A 20626-nucleotide genomic window follows, 5' to 3' on the forward strand; every position below is an offset into this window, starting at 1 on the left:
AGAAATGACAAGAGCTATCTTGAACTGTATGAGAAAGCTACAGCACTGGTGAACTCCATTGAATCAGTTGACCCTATTGAGACAGCAAATTCAAGGCGCTTTGCTGGCAAAGCAGTGGATCATTACAGGGCAGAATTCTTTAAAGTACTGGATTGTGTGGAGGTTCAGTTTGGTCACCGTTTCAACCAGGACGGTCTAAAGACTCTGCAAAAATTAGAGAGTGTCCTTCTGACCGGGGTGTTAAGTGATTCAATAGATGAGTACCCTGAGTTGCATAAAGGATCTCTCTCAGTACAGTTGCCACTTTTTTGCCAGAAATATCCCTGTTGCAGCAGTGGAGAGGCAGCAGAGGTCCTAAGGGGAAGGGGAGGTGCAGGGCTTGTTTGACCAAGTTGAGGTCCTCGTCAGAATTTTGTTGGTGGTGCCAGTGTCCTCATGTAAAGCTGAGAGGAGCTTCAGTGCATTGCGGAGACTGAAGACATGGCTAAGGACTACTATGGGCCAAGACAGACTTAATAGTCTGCTAGTCTGCAATGTGCACAAAGACAGGCTGGACAGCCTAAACATAAACAGCATATGCCAAGAGTTTGTAGGGCCCAGTGATACAAGGAAAAGTACATTTGGTAATTTTGTTTAGCTCAATCTTTTCATGTAAGTGCTTTAAGTTACAGTTATTTGGTTTAGTGTCTTGGCAGTCATGTAAGTTTGCTTTAAATTATAGCTATCTTTTATTTCTACATAATATATAACCTTATAACAATTTTATTTGTTACAGAATCATTTTATTTATTTTATATGGGGATTTATTTTTATTTTTTACAATAACAGTCATTATGTTTAAAGTTAAGGTCAAATTTAATTGTATTTTGGTGGATATTGTTGTAAACTATTTCAAATACATTGCTATAATTAAATGGTTTTAGAAGAAGAATATTTTGGTCAATTTAGTCAGCTTTTTTATTGAACCAGAAAAAAATTCTGAGGAGGATAATGGTGCTACACTAGTAGTAATGTAATGAATCCGGTCTATGAACTTCCGTTCACTCACCACCAGAGGTCACCAGCTCACCACATGGATTTTCACACTACACAGCTGAGTGCACTGATTACATACACACAACTGAACCCTATCATACACACTTTACATGCCTTGTTCTTCCTCTTCCAGAGTGCTGAGTATTGTCTAGCGCAGGGCTCCTCAAATCTGGACCTCGAGAGCCACTTTCCTGCAGAGTTTAGCTTTAACCCTAATCAAACACACCTGAACATGCTAATCAATGTCTTCAGGATCATTAGAAAATCACAGACAGGTGAGTTTGATCAGGGTTGGAGCTAAACTCTGCAGTGGATTGGACCTCCAGGGTAAGATTTGAGGAACCCTGGTCTAGCGTTTAGCACTCTCCTAGTGTTAGCTACTCTACGGAGTCCTTCCGTGTTTTCTGAGTCTAAGTTTGAGTCTTATTCTAGTTTATTGCCTGAGTCTTTTGTATCTTGGTCCTAGTCTGTGTATGTCGTTTATTTCCTGCTCTCTGCCAACCCTGAAGTTTATAGCCTGCCTTGGTTCTCTCTTTAGTCTTGTCATTTTACACTGTTCACTCCTGCTTGGATTAGTGCTCACATTATTGGACTACCCCTCTTGTCAAGCCTTCTGGATATTGTTCGCCGATCTAAGACCCACGCTTGCCCTAGGATAATTCTTGTGTCTTGCCCGTGTTTATTAGTGTACATTGACTATGTACACTAATAAAAGCTTGCACTTGGATCCGCTCGGCTCATGTCTCGTCGGCTCCGCTACAAGTAAGGCTTTCCTTTGTGTATAGCCTATCCTTACAAGTACAATTTTAGCTGTGTTATTTGTGTCCCCTTCAAAAATTGTTCTTGAGAAATTTTATGTTTATTGTCCCCCCCAACTATTAGATGAAATTTACGCCCCTGGCTAGGACCACAATGCAGTTTTATCACGCTTACAATCAAACCAGCTTATTAAACCAGTCGTCCACTACTGGATAAACGGCAGACCTGCTGGACAGACTACAACTTCTCCTCTTTTCTTTTTAGAGGTAAAGTTTTTCATTAAATAAAACAATGTTTTTGTACAATTTGCGGTATTTTTATAAAGCGTTTCATTGTTATTGGCCAAGAAAAGTTTAGATTTTTTCAAGTTTTGAACAATTTTCTGGTTTATTAATATTAATAAAGGGAGACATATGGAATAGGCTAGTTAAGCTTTTATAGAGCAATCTAGTCTACATAATGTTTGTCAGCTCTATTTTAGGTATTTCCATAGGTAGTTTTGGCCAGATTACCCATTTTAAATGAGGTATAAACCCACTTAATGAACGGATCCAGTTCAGATCCGGGCCGGATGAGCTACTTCATGAACGGGTCCGGATCGGATCCGGCAGGATGAATCGCTTTATTAGCGGATACGGATAGGGTCTGGACCGGATCCGTAATCCTTCTCTGTTCCGGATCCGCTGCCCTGTGCAAGTGGACTCCGTTACGGACCCGTTTTGCGGATCCGTTCCGGATCTTGTGGTACCTCCGGGGCGGATAGAATCATAACTATCCAAATAAATTTAAACAAAGGAAAGGAAAGAAATCAATACAAGAAGAAAAGAAAAGGTTATTTGCACCCTAAAGTTTATTTTCAGAAGCAGTTTATATCTTTACAGATACATTTTGTAACTTAACCACATAAAAAAAAAACACAGTATGCTGTCCACTTAGATATCAAATAATATGAATCCATACTACACTAGATATAACGAAGCACAGTATATAAGTATAATTAAATATATTATTAGGCACATTTCTGCATCTATTTTATATATTTTAACACAGGGCCGTTTCTAGTCATTTTGACGCTCTAGGCGAAATTCCTATTAGCCCTATTCCTATTAAATTCCTATTGCGAAATTCCTATTAATCCCCCTTTAAGAAATTGTCATCACACATAAATTAAATTGATTACATTTGGATTTGGATACATGTTTAGATATTATCAATTGCTACTTTTTGATTTTATCTGTTTTTTTTTTTTTTTGTTGTTGGTTTTTTTTCAATTGTTTTGTTGTGTCAGTTATTGCATTATTATTTCAGTCAAACCTATAAAACTTTTTGTTACCCCAAACTACATAGGCCTATAAAAGCCTGATCAGTGACATAAAAGTAATCTTCGTGTTTGTCTTCGTGTTTGGTTTGTTAAAAAACGCCTTATTTTTCATATATTTCACCTTTATTGTAAGCCGCTTTCTCCTCTGTCATTTGAACGACCGGTTGACTTCCTGATTCTCTGAAACCACTCCCTCAGAAACAGGCAATGGGCTCAGATTGGTTAGTTGGGCCGGTGTGTTGTGATTGGCTAAACTGCGTACTGCACGTTGTCCGGAAACTTCACGCCCATTACCTTTACGGGCGACAGTTGCATGTGCTCTGGTCAAATGTAAATGGGTCATTCTACAGAAACGTCCACTTTTGGTATGGCAAAATGTCTTAAATTTTTTTTTTTTTTACATTTAAACTTAGACCACATTATCAGATTACCTTTTGACTTTATGAATACATATAAATGACAGCTCAATTATTATTTTTTTTTAGCTTTTTGTGCAATTATTTCAAGACCACATGTATCATTTTTTGTCACTGGTGTTACCTTCTTTAGCAATATTGAAAGTTTTTATGAAATATTATTTCTAAAAAAAAAATTTCAGCACATGTAGTCAGAGTTACAGAAAAATAATGAAAATGCAAGAAATAAGGAGATTATGTTTTATTTATTTAATGTGACAGACAAAAACAGTACAGTAACACAGTAACACCAGTGACAGTAACACCAGTGACATACATTAGACCTGATATACTGATCGTCACTGGTGTTACCCATAAGGAAGGTAACACCAGTGACAGTAACACCAGTGACAATTTTCATGAAAAATGCATTTTACAAAATGTCTGCTGCAAGGTATCAAGCCACATGTTGTCAATCATGGTATACTCACTAAATTAAGTAGTTTAATCCATTTGTATTATAGTTTTTTTTTTTTTTTACATTTCCCTAACAATAAATAGGTCACACCAGTGACATCAACTAAAAGCTTCATATGAAATCATGAGATAAATGAGAAAATTTATCATAACTGAAAAGAAACAGTGGACTAAACATGGGCCTTTTTTCATAGATGTTTAGAAAATAGGAAGGAAGAAGCCGAGTGATGTCATCAGTGTGATTTTTTTTTTATTATTCCAAAATAAAAGACTTTTGTTAAGCGGTAACACCAGTGACACAACTCCAGGGGACCACTGTTTTCATTATATATTTTATAATATTTTTTTGGCATTTTGTTTCATTATGCCATTTATATCATATATTTGATAGTTATGAATAGACTTTTGTATTTTAAATGGTAGAAAATCCTGTTTTTGACCTCAAAATAAAGCACTTTCCTGCTGTACACAGCTGTGGGGACGAGCAGTTTTGTGGTACTTGGAATTCTATATAATTAATAAAAAAAAAAAATAATGCCACATTAATGGCTCAGGAAGATGTAATTGTTCAAATAACATATTGTTTCATTTTAAAATATAAATTTTTTTTTAACCCTAATGTGTATTTCAATTGTAATATTTCTTTAAAGTCTAGGGACAGAAAAGTGGACGTTTCTGTAGAATGACCCAAATAATGGTGTCAATATTGCCATATCAGTTTGAGCCAGAATCAGACCCAGAAAGCGGTAATGAAGAGAGTCGAGCAGAACTTCCGCAAGCACGGCTCTTACAAAACCTTTCTGAATGGAAGTTTTTTTTATTATTCTCTCAAAGAATTTCGATACGCTGTTACTTGAAAATGCTACTGCTGTTTGTTAGCTTTTGAGATACGGTTTTATGAGATACCTATCTTTCTACTATAACCAAACAGCGTTGGCTTGTGTTTACGTTTTTGATTAAATCGAAAAATTACGTCATAAAGTATACATGGAAAATACATTTACAAAATTAGTACATAATTACAAATTTGGGTCCAAAATGTTTGTACGCGTTTGTCAAAGACACACGAAATAGCATTTAACTAACTGGCTACTAAAGCCAGCGTTGTTTACGTCCTTGATAAAACTAAAACATTACGTCTGAAATTATACATGCAAATATATTTAAAATTATGAAATCTTACTTACAGGTTGTGGCCCAACAACTGCTGCCTCTGGTTTTAAAGTTGTAACTGCTCCATGTTTTAGTAATAGTTTCTGTGTGAATCCGGCATTGAACTCGTGTAGATTCTGGAAGCTGTCTTCCGTAAAATGCGCAGCACAGAGAGCTGAATTAGGATTGTAATTGTCAGGAACATAATCAAACATAAATTTTAACCATTGTTGACGAACTACAGCGTCCGTAGGAAGCCCGAACACAGAAGACCTGACAGCTGGGTGAAAATAACACCGTTTCAGCGGCATGGCTACAACTCTCCACTATAACTCTTCCTCTTCGACAAAGCCGCGGAACATGGCCTTGCCACCTTTTTTGCATGTTCCGGAGGGAGGGGTTGATGCAAATTTATGGGTTTGTTACGTATGCAACCCGGGAAGTATCTCGTTGTAGTCCCAAATGAGTCGTTTTTGACTTCCTGGTTTTTAAAAGACGATATCTCCACTTACGTTGAACTTTCAGCCCAGCAACTTTGCAGATACTGTTCATGCACCAACAGCAACATTACACACTAATAAAATGAAAAAAGTGAAATTGCAGTAAACCACCCCTTTAAGAGCTGTTGGAAGCTAATTAATTTTATTTTATTTTTTTTGGAAGCGAATTAATTGATTCAGCATTTCGACACTTCCGTCAGGATGCGTTAAATTTGACAAAGCGGTTTAATAAAGTATGTATTGATCTTACTGATTTTAATTGACTGTAAAAGTTTTATATGTAAATATTACATGACACACTGAACCTTCAACAATGCATTGGCGCAAAAACGCACACCTTTTAGACCAGTTTCACATGAAACATGATTTCTCGACTGCCACATACTGCCTAAACAAAATACTGATTTTGTGCACTTTTTATGAAGCCTAAAGTGGTCCTTAAGGCTGCAGTCCATAACTTTTTTGGTTAAAAATGATCCGAAATTAATATATGAGCAAGTACATAACCAGCCAGTGTTCAAAACTATCGCCTTAGGATCCTGAAGGTGACGGATCGTTTATAGCCTTTTCTCACAGCAGCTAGAATAATTAAATGCATCATTTTGATGGCGGATTGTAATCCAGAAAGGATTATGTGTTTATGAAACACATGTGAATGAAATGAAATTATATTTCAGTTTTAAATGTGCTTCTGATTACAGAGCCTGGGATTACACAAAATTTATATTTTAAAGAAAACCAGTTCGAAGGGAGAATAATTTGCTTTTTGGTTAAAATAATTTCTTAATATGAAATTCGAATGGCATGACAATTAGATTAGACTGTACAGAAATTGAAATCTACACGCTAATACACACTATACTCATAGTCACGCAATGCTGATGTTGTTAACATTAATAATTTGAGAATAAAGTATAACAATAATAATACTTTGCACTGTTTGATGTGATATGAGCTAACTGATCTTTAGATTAAATCACCATTGGTAGCGCGATTTATTGTAATGCTTTTTTCCTCAGCTGGTCAGAACAAACGTGGCAGAATTGTTACTTGTTCAGATTGCAATACACGGTGAAAAATTCGTATTTGGGTCATATATTCCAAGACGTAGGTTAGAATCTGTGATTGCAAAGTACAGTAAACATCCACACTGTGGCAGTCAGGTGCGTGACTGACTGCCACACATTCACCTCAAAACATTAGATTAATCCGCGCTGGAGCCGTGCCAACTCACAACCCAGCAAGCCAGATAATTCCGCAAGCAGCTTGCAATTCCAGGTTTTCAAACATAGATGGCGACAAAGAGGCAAAACTTACGGACTGCAGCTTTAATGTTACAATACAATACATACAATACACATCATGAAACTTACATGGATCACAAAATTACTTGCATGACATATACATGGCCATTATATATTGTGAATATAGTCAAAGCTAAATGGTATGACTCACAGTAGGATTTTTGGCAAGGAAACTTTAAAATAGAAAAAGAAGCATTAGGGAGAATCAGTAAATTATGAATAATTTTTCTGACATTTTACGAATAAACCTGGCCAATAAAGCTCATTCTGATTCTGATTCTGATTCTAATGGTTTATTTTCATCCCATGTATATTCAAGTTTGTCTTTTAAATATCACTCGCATGTGTTAAATGTGACACCATGCGTCCTCTTTTTACATCTTTTTAATTCCCAGTGCTTTCGTCTGACACTTGTGGTTGAAGCTCATGAGCTAATAGGCAGATTTTGCTACAATGGGTGTGAAGTTTTACTACATCCATCTAAAGGGTGTAAACTGCCTCAGCTTTTGCTCTGCATGCTATTTCAAGAAAGACCCAAATCTGAAACCAAAGCACAAGTTTATTTACAAACCGAATTCCGGAAATGTTGGGACGTTTTTTAAATTTGAATAAAATGAAAACTAAAAGACTTTCAAATCACATGAGCCAATATTTTATTCACAATAGAACATAGAGAACATAACAAATGTTTAAACGGAGAAATATTACACTTTTACCCACTAAATGAGCTAATTTCAAATTTGATGCCTACTGCAGGTCTCAAAAAAGGTGGCACGGTGGCAACAAAGGGCTAAAAAAGCAAGACATTTTGAAAAGATTCAGCTGGGAGGTAAGATGATTCAGACATCAGGTCTGTAACATGATTAGCTATAAAAGGGATGGGCAGAGGCTCTCCAATCTGTGAAAGACTGCGTAAAAAGATTGTGGAATACTTTAAAAACAATGTTCCTCAACGTCAAATTGCAAAGGCTTTGCAACTCTCATCATCTACAGTGCATAACACCATCAAAAGATTCAGAGAAACTGGAGAAATCTTTGAAAAATTATTTTTCAAATTCTTTTAGTTTTCATTTTATTCAAATTTAAAAAAATGTCCCAACATTTCCGGAATATTAATATTGTAATATTAATGATTAGCTAAACATAACTGTAGCCTAATGTCTTTCTTTTCATCTCATGCAGTAAGAGAAAAACATGGCTAGATTTGCATGCTGCTTCCTTGAGCTCAAGGCTCCGTGCACTGTTTGCAAGTTAATGGCTTCAAATTAATCAAATGGCACAAATCTTTGTGGTTTGACGATTGAAGCCTTAGACTGAAGCTTCATCAAGCCACAAGTATTATCAAATATTACTATCTACTGATTACTATACAAAGTTTCTGTTACCACAAACTGAAAGTAACAAGTTACGGGAAGCTCAGTGTCTCCACCCTCCTTATTATGATATTTATATCGAATATAGCCAGCGAGATCTCATTGATTCACTGATTGTCTTCATGATGACCATCATCTCTCTGATCCTGCTGGTCTCTCTGCTGCCACACCTGACCTTCACTGGTGAGACTGATACAAAACAAAATACTAATATAGCACATACACAATAAGACAGTGAGGAGGAACTATAATAACTAATACTCTCTCTCTCCCTCTCTCTCTCAGCTCGTGTGAATGTGGGTATAGTGAACGGCAGGGACGCAAAACCCCACTCCAGACCTTACATGGTGTCTGTTCAAACAAAGGATCATCATATCTGTGGAGGATTCCTCATCTCTGATAGATTTGTCATGACTGCTGCACATTGCCGAAACATGTAAGACAAGTAGTAACTTAGCAAATTATATATATTAGATAATATAACACTTTATTTTGATAGTCCAATTTGGACAATCTACTAATTAACTAAGTAACTTTGCATCAACCAGTCATTAGAGCGTTAGTAGACTGCCTGCTAAATATCTGATAACAGTTATATTGGCTATAAGTAACTTTGCAAGTATGTCAACTTGTTCTAGTAACCACAACCCTAACCTAACAGTCTACTAATAGTCTAATGAGAGTTAGTTGTTGTGTAATTGCAAAGTTACTTCAGAACATACTTATGAATATAACAGACTTTGAAAAACGTTATTGATAAATAAAACCTGTCTTTTTATTAGTGCTCCAGTTGTGACGGTTGTGCTAGGTGCGCATGACCTACGAAAAAAGAGTGAGAATTCAGTCCGATTCACAGTGGATTCATACCATCAGCATCCAGACTTCACCAACAAATCTTTTCATAATGACATCCTGCTTTTGAAGGTAACAACCCATACTTATTTAGCTGACTTTAGTAAACCTTCATGCAGAATAACAGCCCGTATATTATAGAAGATAATCACATTTTTATTAATGATGCTGCATTTTGTTTTGTTTTTTTACAGTTAGAAAAAAATGTACAACTGAATGACAATATCAAGTGGATAGCCATACCAGCGGAAGAAGGTGATATCGAAGCAGGTTCTGTTTGCAGTATTGCAGGCTGGGGACTTTTAGAAACTAAAGGCAAGAAAAGCAATCACCTCATGGAGACAAACGTGACGGTCATGAATAACAAGAAATGTGAAAGTAAATGGGGGAAGGAGCACTTTTCCGCTTCACAGATGATGTGTGTACATGGCAATGGAGGAAGCTGTGATGTATGTAAAGAATATTTGATTCACCAAATCTTATTGTTTAAACAAGTGTTAGTCATGAATTATGACAGCATGTGACTGAAGTGTTGATCTGTTTCTTAACAGGGGGATTCAGGAGGTCCTTTAGTTTGTGGAGACACTGCAGTTGGTATCACATCCTTCGGTGACCCTGATGTCTGTAATTCACCTGAGCTACCTGAAGTTTATACTAAGATTTCAGCATATCTTCCATGGATAAAGAACATAATTGGAAATGTCAATTGAATCTTGCAGATAAAATGGGGTGATTTTTTGGCAGATGTGTTGAGTTCATTTCCCCTCTAAATCTTCTTTTAATAATCATAATATACACTGATATAGTTGGTAAAGATTTAAATGAATCAGAAATGGTATTTTAAACCAGATATGAAACTGCAAACAGACAATTTGATATTTGAAGATAACCATCATAAACATTTACAGAATGCTATTGAAAATGCCCACTGACTATAAAAGAAATATATATTTTTTCTAATTAAGGAAAATATACCCCACTGTTTGGGGTCACTAAGAGATGCTGTACTTTTAAACTTTATATTCAAATAAAAAAAATCCTTAAAAATGTATCAATTTGCACAAAAAACATTAAGTATCACAATGGTTTTTAACATTGATAATAATAACAAAAGTTTCTTGAGCAGCAAATCAGCATATTAGAATGGTTTCTGAAGGATCATGTGACACTAAAGACTGGTGTCACAACGCTGTGTTGTAGTTAGGGATGGGTACCAAGAACCGGTATTTTTTTGGACCGGTATGTAATTGAGTCAATACCGGACTACGATACTATTATAATTTGACATCAAATGTTAACTCAGCGGTAGAGTTACACTCACGAGACACTGCACTTATTCGCAATCACAAAAGTAGATTATTTGCGTGTGCAAAGCCTTGCCGGTTAAACGTTTCATTCGCACGCTGTTCTGACGTGCTTATTCGGAGTGCTTACACTTGAAGCGTGCATAGGGGAGAGTGGGGTGATTTGTGCCAGGGGAGAAGTAGTTCCACCCTTGTTTCTGGAATACCATAAAAGAAATTGGTCATGTGACCACAATTTTGAAAAGCCATCCATTTTACTCATCCTCCAAAGAAGAGAGACACATGGCATGAGAGGTAAGCACATTTTAGCTCAAAAAACTGTTTTTTTCCTTTCAAAGTAAAATTTCTATGATCAAGGTTTTTTGATTGTAGTGTCTGAACAATTATAGATACGTTTGAAAACATTTCACACGTTTTAGTGCTTTAGCAGGCTACACAATGAGTCTATACAGTTAGCATGATGTTAGCTCTTAACTGCTGGATCATGATAGTTTTTCAAACTTGTGGGTCCGGGGTGATTTGTGCCAAAGGGCCTGGGTTAAGTTGTGCCAGTGGCACAACTCACCCCCACTTTTGATTATTTTCAACATATTGTTAATTTGCAATTGTACATTGTACTCTTACATTTTAGCACTTAAACTATGTGAAATTCTTGATTTTAGACCAAAACTCATCATGCCACGCACTTATAAACGGAAAACAGACAGGGCTTCAACTCCTCTTGTGGAGTTGGACAGAGCAGTGAAAGAGGTGCAACTAGGAAAGACCATACGTCAGGTGGCAAGGGAGATGAAGATCTGCAGGATGACCTTGAAAAGATTCATGGAGAAGAAAAAGATAGGAGAAGTAACAAAGACAGGGTATAAGAGAACAGAACTTGCCAACCAAGTCTTCAGAGAAAACATGGAGACAGAGCTGGCAGACTATATAAAGGCACTAGCAGCGATGTTTCTAAGGCAAAGTTGTAAGAAGTCTGTGGATGGAAAGCCCATCTTTACATTTAAAGTTCCCATGACATGCTGCTTTTTGGATGCTTTTATATAGGCCTAAGTGGTCCCTAGTACTGTATCTGAAGTCTCTTTCCCGAAATTCAGCCTTGGTGCAGAATTTCAGTCACTACGAGCCAGTTCCACAATGAGCTTTCCTTAGGACGTGCCATTTCTGTGTCTGTAGCTTTAAATGCTAATGAGGAGGAGAGAGGCGGGGCAAGGTGGAGGGTGGGTGTGTGGCCTTAACCAGCTTACGGCCATGGTACCAAGCGCTAATGTTGACAGTGGATGTATCGCAATGGCTCGTAGACACGCAGTAGTTCAAGCTTTTCAGTTTGACCCAGAATCTGATCCAGATGGAGAAGCACCGGATGAAGAAGTTGCAACTCAGCGGCTACAGCAGGACGTCTCCGAATGGTTAGTTTAAAATATTGTGTCTGGATACGGTACTTTAGTTGGTTTGTTTATGTATGCTGTTACAGTTATTATCATGTAGCTAATGCTAGCCTAAGTTGTTAGCTTTTCATGTTGCTCTGATTTGCTATAGTGTACATCCAAACACTGAGCATCTGCCGTGCTTCGCTCGTTTGCAAGCCATGATGTCTCTCGAGGAAAAAAAATATTGCGCTTGCCTCGCACGGTCGTAGCTCATTTTCTCATGGGCGGGCAAAGCAGAGAAAGGGGAGGTAACCTTTCCCCGTATAACGACATAAAGGGAAGATTCCAGATTGGGCCATCTGAGCTTTCATTTTCTCAAAGGCGAAGCAGGATACCCAGTGCTCGGTTTACACCTATTGCCATTTCTAGCCACTGGGGGGCCATAGGCAGGCTAGGGGAACTCATATTAATGTTAAAAAACCTCATAAAGTGAAATTTTCATGCCATGGGACCTTTAAAGAAAATGAAGGAGTCACATTCTTCAAAATAACTTTATGGTCAACAGAAGAAAGAAATGCATTCAGGTTTAAAACAACTTGAGAGTGAGTAAATGATGACACAATTTTCATTTTTGGGTGAACTATTCATTTAGTGTGAATAAAATAAAACTCAAAGAGAAAAATAACTCACTGCTGATTGAAGAACTTTAATACAGTTGCTAAAATTCAGCAGTATTAAAATAACTTTTCACATCATATCTTTTTGCACCAAATGGTATTGATAACAGTATCGATAAGTACCGGTATCGATAAGCAGTAAAGCTGAGAATAAGCTGTTCTCTCGCTGAATCTCGAGAGAGTTCCAGAGCGAGAGTAAATGTGTGTTAACCACGAGTGCTGTTACTAAAAAGATTAATTTATATTTTTCAGAATAAATCCACCTTAAATGTGCAACCACCCTCTGTGAATTTATTACCACACCCTGGGAAGTGTTACATATTTTGGCAAGCCAATTAGCCAGGAGCTGCAAGTTACAACGAGTGAGCTCCAGAGACTAATCTAGACAACAAAGCAGTGTAAGATGGCAAGCATGGATGAGCTGCGTGATCAGATCAGCGTAGCACTACTGAAGCTGAACAATTCTGACCTTGTTCCAGTCTGTAAACATCTCAAATGTGATGAGCCAGTTGGAGGCTTTGAAAACAAAACACGACGTGCTCTCATCAGACTGATGGAAAAAACGCTGGATAGTATTGAAGAAACAGAGGATAAAGAGGTGTTTCTTCAGTGTCTGGAGAATCTGCGGTCGCTAATAGACTCTGTGATAAAGTCAACCGAAACTGCATCGAACATTCCACCAGACGAGCCTAATGAGTTGGACATGTTGAAAGAGAAGTATACAAGACTGCAGATGGAACAAGCTCAAGCCTGTCAGACACTTGAGGAAGAGATTGTCGCAATGGAACAACGTCTGAGGGAGGAGACTAGAGCTATCACAGATAAACCACCTGCGCTGCCTGAGGTGACTCTAAGGAGAGAGTTTCGGATCTGTGGACAAATTGGGGAAGCAGGACAGCGAGAGAAACTGTCCTACACCAGCCTCATGAACCAGATTGAGTCCGAACTGCAGAAGGGTCATCCAGAGACAGAGATCATTGAGGCTGTGACACGCGCGGTGAGCCCAGGCCTCCATTTAAGAGATATGCTTGAAATAAAACGAGATCTCACTCTTTCAACCTTGAAGACAATTCTGAGGGACTGAGGGATGCAGAGCATGTCAGGAAGCTCGAGTTGGTGAGCAGTGCGAACATTGCTTTCGTTGTGGACAGGAGGGACACCTGTCCAGAGGATGTCGGCGACCCAGAGAACAGCAGGGAAATGGGAGAGGGCTGCTGCGGTGGGACCCTCAGTAGCCCAGGAAATAGAGTCCCCCCTCGATTACTCGAAGCAGACTGTGAAGCTGAATGACTTGGAAAAGACGGTTAATGACATTTCTCTTTACCAATATGTGAAACTGATAAACCTCATTGGCAGAAAATGCCTGGTTCACTGTTTGCTGGAGGGAGTTCCTGTGGAAGTTTTGTGGGATACAGGAGCACAGGCAAGTGTTATCAATGAGGAATGGAGAAAAGAGTACGTACCTCATCGAATGGTGAGACAATTATTAGGCTAATATTAATAACCTTATTAATAATATTACTAAGCAGAATAGCCCAGAATATGAACGCAACGCCTGCACGTAGCCTAAGCTTTTTCTCCCATAAACGCTTAAGGTAGGCTATAATGAAAACGGTGATTTAAAAATACCAAATCCGTTGCATTCATATTCTGGGCTATTCTCCTTTATTAATAGTAATATTATTAATAAGGTTATTAATATAAACCTAACAATTTTATTAGTATTTATTATTATCGAATTTGGTCCTAATGTCACTGTTTTAATACATTAAGCCACATTAAAGCGTTTTAGAATGTCCCAAAACCGTGCCTTGAACTAACCACTGTCTGACTGTATTTTTTATACTTGAGTCAAAGTTCAAAATAAAACTCTATGAACCGCTCCATTGCGAACATACGAGCTGTTACCACTGCAAGCTGCAAAGTAAACAGGAAGCGTTTGTCCGAACTCAAATGGTTTTGCAAGAGAACGCAAAGGTTTTGCAAGAGAACGCAAAAGTTTTGCGAGAGAACGCAAAAGTTTTGCGAGGGAACTCAAAAGTTTTGTGAGAGAACGCAAAACATTTGAAAAAAATGTTTTCCTCCCACCCTGAATTTTTCCCACCACAATGTCCTATAAAGGGCTCCATACCTTGGTGAGCATAAAACTTATAAAATAAACACATTTAAGGCAAGAAGTCATGAATTAAAAGAGCAGTTTAAATAAGAACAGAACACATCTAAATGAACATTGCAATGGGTGCAAAGTTTCTATTTTACACAGCACTAGGCTCATTCTGAGTATTTCTTGCTGATAAGACCTCTCTCTTTTTATAACTAATTTTAACTTGATAATAGATTCTGATAAAAAGTTATGATTAAAAACAAACAAAAAAAAAACGGTTTCCTGTAGACATCTTGTGCCTCTCAAGTTTACCACAGATTGGTATTCTGATATAGATTTTCTGCCAGACGTGTTGTTTGTTAATACAAGCATTAAGGTATGTTAATTCTCTTCAGTTAATTTAAAAAACACTCTTGCCTTGATCACAGGTGTCAAAAATTGTATGTAAGAACAGTAAATTGATCCAAGTTAATCCAAACAGCTGATAAAAACAAACCAATAAAATAAAATAAAACAATAAAACAGTAATCCACCTGACACCAGTCTAAGAATTATTTTATTGTGAAATGAAAAGTATATTCAACTATAATACTTCATGTCGAAAGGCTGATGACCCCATGCTGTACTTCTACAAAGGCCAGAAACATAATACCTATCATGCTAAAATGCCTCTCAACTGTTTTCTGTCTAGTTCCTTTTTCAAATACCTTATGAAGCGTTAAATATGACACCATGCATCTTTCAACTTCTGCACTTGTGGTTGGAGCTTATCAGCTAAATGGCAAATCTAGAGACAACTTTTACAACATGCATCCTTAGGGTTGTCAAATTGCTTCAGGTTTTGCACTGCATGCTATTTTCAGTCTGAAAACTGTAATCTGAAACTTAATCAGAAAATTATCTAGAAAAAAAAGCTATGTGCAATGGAAAATACAAAGTGCAATGGAAGTACAGGTGCATCTCAATAAATTAGAATGTCGTGGAAAAGTTCATTTATTTCAGTAATTCAACTCAAATTGTGAAACTCGTGTAATAAATAAATTCAATGCACACAGACTGAAGAAGTTTAAGTTTTTGGTTCTTTTAATTGTGATGATTTTGGTTCACATTTAACAAAAACCCACCAATTCACTATCTCAACAAATTAGAATACTTCATAAGACCAATAACATTTTTAGTGAATTATTGGCCTTCTGGAAAGTTTGGCATGGAGGTGATCAGTTTGTGGCACTGCTGAGGTGGTATGGAAGCCCAGGTTGCTTTGATAGCGGCCTTCAGGTCATCTGCATTGTTGGGTCTGGTGTCTCTCATCTGCCTCTTGACAATACCCCATAGATTCTCTATGGGGTTCAGGTCAGGCGAGTTTGCAGGCTAATCAAGCACAGTAACACCATGGTTATTGAACCAGCTTTTGGTACCTTTGGCAGTGTGGGCAGGTGCCAAGTCCTGCTGGAAAATGAAATCAGCATCTCCATAAAGCTTGTCAGCAGAAGGAAGCATGAAGTGCTCTAAAATTTCCTGGTAGATGGCTGTGTTGGCTGTGGACATCAGAAAACACAGTGGACCAACACCAGCAGATGACATGGCAGCCCAAATCATCACTGACTGTGGAAACTTCACACTGGACTTCAAGCAACATGGATTCTGTGCCTCTCCACTCTTCCTCCAGACTCTGAGACCTTGATTTCCAAATGAAATGCAAAATTTACTTTCATCTGAAAAGAGGACTTTGGACCACTGAGCAACAGTCCAGTTCTTTTTCTCCACAGCCCAGGTAAGATGCTTCTGACGTTGTCTCTGGTTCAGAAGTGGCTTGGTAGCCCTTTTCCTGAAGACGTCTGAGCGTGGTGACTCTTGATGCACTGACTCCAGCTTCAGTTCTCTCCTTGTGAAGCTCTCACAAGTGTTTGAATCAGCTTTGCTTGACAGTATTCTCAAGCTTGCAGTCATCCCTGTTGCTAGTGCGCCTTTTCCTACCCAAATTCTTCCTTCCAGTCAACTTTGCATTTAATATGCTTTGATACAGCACTCTGTAAACAGCCACACCTTTCAGTAATGACCCTCTGTGACTTACCCTCTTTGTGGAGGGCGTCAATGTTCATCTTCTGGATCATTGCCAAGTCAGCAGTCTTCTCCATTATTGTGGTTTCAAAGAACAAGAGATACCCGGAATTTATACTGTAGGGATGGTCATTAATTGAAACTCAAATGTTAATATTCTAATATTTTGAGATACTGATTTTTGACTTTCATGAGCTGTAAGCTCTAATCATCAAAATGAAAATAAATAAACATTTGAAATATATCAGTCTGTGTGTAATGAATGAATATAATATACAAGTTTCACTTTTTGAATGGAATTAGTGAAATAAATCAACTTTTTGATGATATTCTAATTATATGACCAGCACCTGTATATGTATATGTATATGTATATGTATATGTATATGTATATGTATACGTGGCGTCTATCTACGTGCCTGGAGCGGTCCAATGGGGCATCTATATATGTGTATGGTTTTAACAGTTTCAAAATACTGTTTAGACCTGAAAATCTATGTGGCTTAATTTTGAAGTACCCACATTCCCACATAGATTTAAGAAATGCTATTCCGAAAGGTCTTTTTGTATATGAAGAGTTAGTTTGCAAATCTGATAACTCGAATACAGGTAATTTACAAAATTGAAGTTCATTGAAACTATTTTTATATATACATATAGTGTTTAATAGCAAACACAGATAACTCCAACAGTATTTTTTTTCTTCACATTTTATGTTCGCTAAAATGGACTTTTGCAGTAAAACGTGAACTCACAACCTCTTCTCCTCTTGTACAGATGGCAGACTTGACTGTACAGAGAAGGGCCGCTGCTCTTCGGGGTCTTCCCTTTTATTTCAAAGAACATGGAATCATATGCAAGACTATACTGGTAATTTTTTAAAATATTCTTTACTCTACTTTGGAAATGCATGAAATCATGTTGTTTTGTCACTCGGTGTTGTTGGCTGTGCACTGCAAAAAATGCTTTTCTTGCTTTTCTTCAGTCTCTGTGACAGGATATGAAACAAACTAAACAGCCAAAGTAGCCAACAAAGTAAAATGATCCTAAAGTAACTTAATATTTTATCAAATATTGAGAATATGGGTTGTGTTAATATGTTAAGATGCCATTTCATGAGCTCAAATATGAGCCCCGTGTGTTTTTGCACCTTACATTTATAAATGTTTACATGTTTAATATTTGAATTAGATAAAACTTTGTGAGTTCAGATTACCTCTTTTTTCACTTTTGTAAAGAGTTGGATGCAGTTTCAAGAACTCAATTTTCTTGTTTTTTTGTTTGTTTTGCATCTCTGTAAACATTTGTAAAAACATGTTTAATATGTGAAGTAAGATGTGGTTTCATGAGCTTAAAGTGAGAATGTTAGTAAGTATGTGTAAATTGTGAGAATGGTAGAATTTGTGAAATTACTCTAAACTGGGTGAAATAACCACCCCATTATGTAAATTTGATGTGTGTGTTTTTTTTTTTTATGTGAATGTACATGCGTTTAAACAGTTAAGATGCAGTTTCATGAGCTCAGGTGACGTTGCACTAAATGCTGGCTGAAGTAACCCCAGATAAATTAAATTTTGTGGTGTTCTTGCACATGTTTGTAAGTGTTTTAATTTATAGGATGCAATTCTTAATCTTTGTTATCTTGTAAGAATCAATGTATGATTTTATGTATGAGTATATTGTGTTAAATGTTAATATATTTGTCATTTTAAGGTATTTTTCACAATATTGTGTTGCAAATTTAATTAAAAGTATTAACATGTGGCAGTGTTTAGTATCATTTAATGCAATTTCATTTGGGACAATGGGGAATAAGCAATTCAGTAAAGTTGCTTTAGTTATATAAATTGGCCAATGGACATTTTTAAATTAGGCAAAACCAAAAAAGTATACTCGTACTATTTAAAATATTCAATTGGGCCAATAACATGCTTTGGTAGATTTAATGTTTTTCCAATTGGCTCAAGACATTATTTCTCATTGAGCCAATGTCAACTGACTGTTGCCACAAGTGAAAAAAAATCAATTTGCTGAATTTCAATGTTTAAAAATTGGGCCAATGGAAAATTTTAAATGTTACCAGTCACTAGAAAATTTTGAGTTGGGCAAATTTTGAATTTTTTACAGTGTAAGATCTACAAGTAGCTTCCTAAACAAAACACTACAGACTCTTAGCAACAAGGAAGAACACAGCAGCACAATGTATAACAAAGTGACCAAATATGAGGGAAAAAGAGCACAATATAAAGGGAGCTGAGAACATGAGGAACAGGTGACAACACTCAGACAAATAAGGACTCAACAAGGATGAAGTGGGCATGGTAATTGGAGATAAGGAGGCTGGATGAGAGGAGCACATGTCCTGTAAATTTCCATCCTGCTTCAGCTCATCTGCCTGTGCATTTTGAAGAGATCTGGAGGCCAGACCACAACCTGACTTGAAATAACCTAACGAATCAATCAGGGCTAAAGCGGTTCCATAAATGACAATTTAAGTTCATGCAATCTCACTAATTTGATCCAGGTTCAATAAATCGAGGTAATTTGATGTGCACCCTCATTCATAAGCATCATTTAGAATCATCACTTCTGAATATTTTTTATTTTTGGGTGGGATTAGGATGGTGGGATGAGGTCCCTAATGGCACTTTTCCACTGCTTGGTACGACTCGGCACGGCTCAGTTCAGCTCGGTTTGCCTTTCCACTGCAGTTTAGTACCGCTTTAGAGTGGGCGGGATTATTCACGTGTCGTTATAGTTACGCCACCTCTACTGCCGTATAATATACTGTCTAGGTATGATACAAATAACAGAAATAGGCAAAAACTTACCTTACATTAAGAAATCCACGCGCGAGTAGTAAAAAATTATGGGCGTGTTGTTCAGCGTGACAAAAATGATGCAATATCGATGTGCGCATGCGCAGTAAGCCCTGGTAGGAAAATCTGACGGGTAGGATAAAATGTCAGGACACCGTGACTCCTGAAAAACTTTTTAATTCCGCGTCGCTCCATCAAGCTCTCGCTGGATCCACTCCTCGGCTATCAACGAGAGGACAGTCTGTATTTCCTCAACAGACAACGAAACAGCCATTTTTCGGTTGTTAAAAGAAAGGTGCGTTCATTCTAAACAGTTGTGTTCGATCCTTCGCTGGCTGTGCTGATTTAAATCTAGCGGGTCTGTTGTGTCTCGTGCTGCAAGTTCAATGACGCAGGCAGTGACGATTTTCTCTGGCCAATCAGTGACCAGCAGAGTTTACACGTCATGTTTTGGTAACGGTACGGTTTGCTTGGAACCTCGGCCCGAGGTGGTACTAAAAAAGTACCTGGTACCAAGGTACTGTACCCAGTGGAAAATCCCACAAAAGTGAGCCGTACTGAACCGTACCGTGCCGTACCATGCAGTGGAAAAGCGCCATAAGAGCATAGTTGAAGAGTACTGTTTTAAAAGTCACAGTTTGTGAAGCGTATTCAGTACGCCCTCTAATGTTTTGACTTTAAAAAATAAAAAAAATAAAAAAGCAAAAACATGAGCATGATGGTTGAGTTTCAGTTAGTTCAAACTGTTGAGGGCAATGTAGTGATGCTGAAAACAACCCAAAGTCTAATTTAACATCACTTAAGTTAATGTTCAGTAACGTCTTCATGCAGTAATAGAAAAACATGTCAAGTTTTACATGCTGTTTCTTTGAGCTCAAGGCTCTGTGAATTGTCTGCAAGTTAATGGCTTCAAATGACACAAATCTTTGTGGAATGACAATTGAAGCCTTCCACTGAAGCCTCATCAAGCCACAAGTATTATCAAATATTTATATCTACTGATTACCATACTGAGTTACTTTTACCACAAACTTAAAGTAACAAGTTATGGGAAGCTCAGAGTCTCCACCCTCCTTATTATAATATTTATATCGAATATAGCCAGTGAGAACTCATTGATTCACTG

At 37.4% G+C, this 20626-nt stretch overlaps 2 protein-coding genes across 2 annotated transcripts; both read left to right on the forward strand.

The window, feature by feature from the left end:
* Positions 1-1487: 1487 nt before the first annotated feature.
* LOC131530046 (granzyme B(G,H)-like) lies at positions 1488-10804 on the forward strand. The gene is made up of 7 exons (XM_058760104.1): positions 1488-1797; positions 1918-2060; positions 8405-8499; positions 8602-8752; positions 9099-9240; positions 9363-9617; positions 9720-10804. The coding sequence occupies exons 3-7, from the start codon at positions 8439-8441 to the stop codon at positions 9876-9878; spliced, it is 768 nt and encodes a 255-aa protein (XP_058616087.1). The 5' UTR covers positions 1488-1797; positions 1918-2060; positions 8405-8438; the 3' UTR covers positions 9879-10804.
* Positions 10805-10806: 2 nt separating this feature from the next.
* On the forward strand, positions 10807-14037 carry LOC131530047 (uncharacterized). The gene is made up of 2 exons (XM_058760106.1): positions 10807-11878; positions 12769-14037. Exon 2 carries the CDS (start codon positions 12920-12922, stop codon positions 13598-13600), a length of 681 nt encoding a protein of 226 aa, XP_058616089.1. The 5' UTR covers positions 10807-11878; positions 12769-12919; the 3' UTR covers positions 13601-14037.
* Positions 14038-20626: the final 6589 nt, after the last annotated feature.

Source organism: Onychostoma macrolepis, chromosome 22 (assembly GCF_012432095.1).
Source record: "Onychostoma macrolepis isolate SWU-2019 chromosome 22, ASM1243209v1, whole genome shotgun sequence".
NCBI classification, from domain to species: Eukaryota; Metazoa; Chordata; class Actinopteri; order Cypriniformes; family Cyprinidae; genus Onychostoma; species Onychostoma macrolepis.

What these genes read in the sequence shown, in the direction of transcription:
- LOC131530046 (XM_058760104.1), top strand. Translation starts at nt 8,439, where the DNA reads ATGATGACCATCATCTCTCTGATCCTGCTGGTCTCTCTGCTGCCACAC. An exon ending in ATGACATCCTGCTTTTGAAG is followed by an intron (nt 9,241 to 9,362) that starts GTAACAACCCAT and finishes GTTTTTTTACAG; the next exon opens with TTAGAAAAAAATGTACAACT. An exon ending in GCAATGGAGGAAGCTGTGAT is followed by an intron (nt 9,618 to 9,719) that starts GTATGTAAAGAA and finishes GTTTCTTAACAG; the next exon opens with GGGGATTCAGGAGGTCCTTT.
- LOC131530047 (XM_058760106.1), top strand. Translation starts at nt 12,920, where the DNA reads ATGGCAAGCATGGATGAGCTGCGTGATCAGATCAGCGTAGCACTACTG.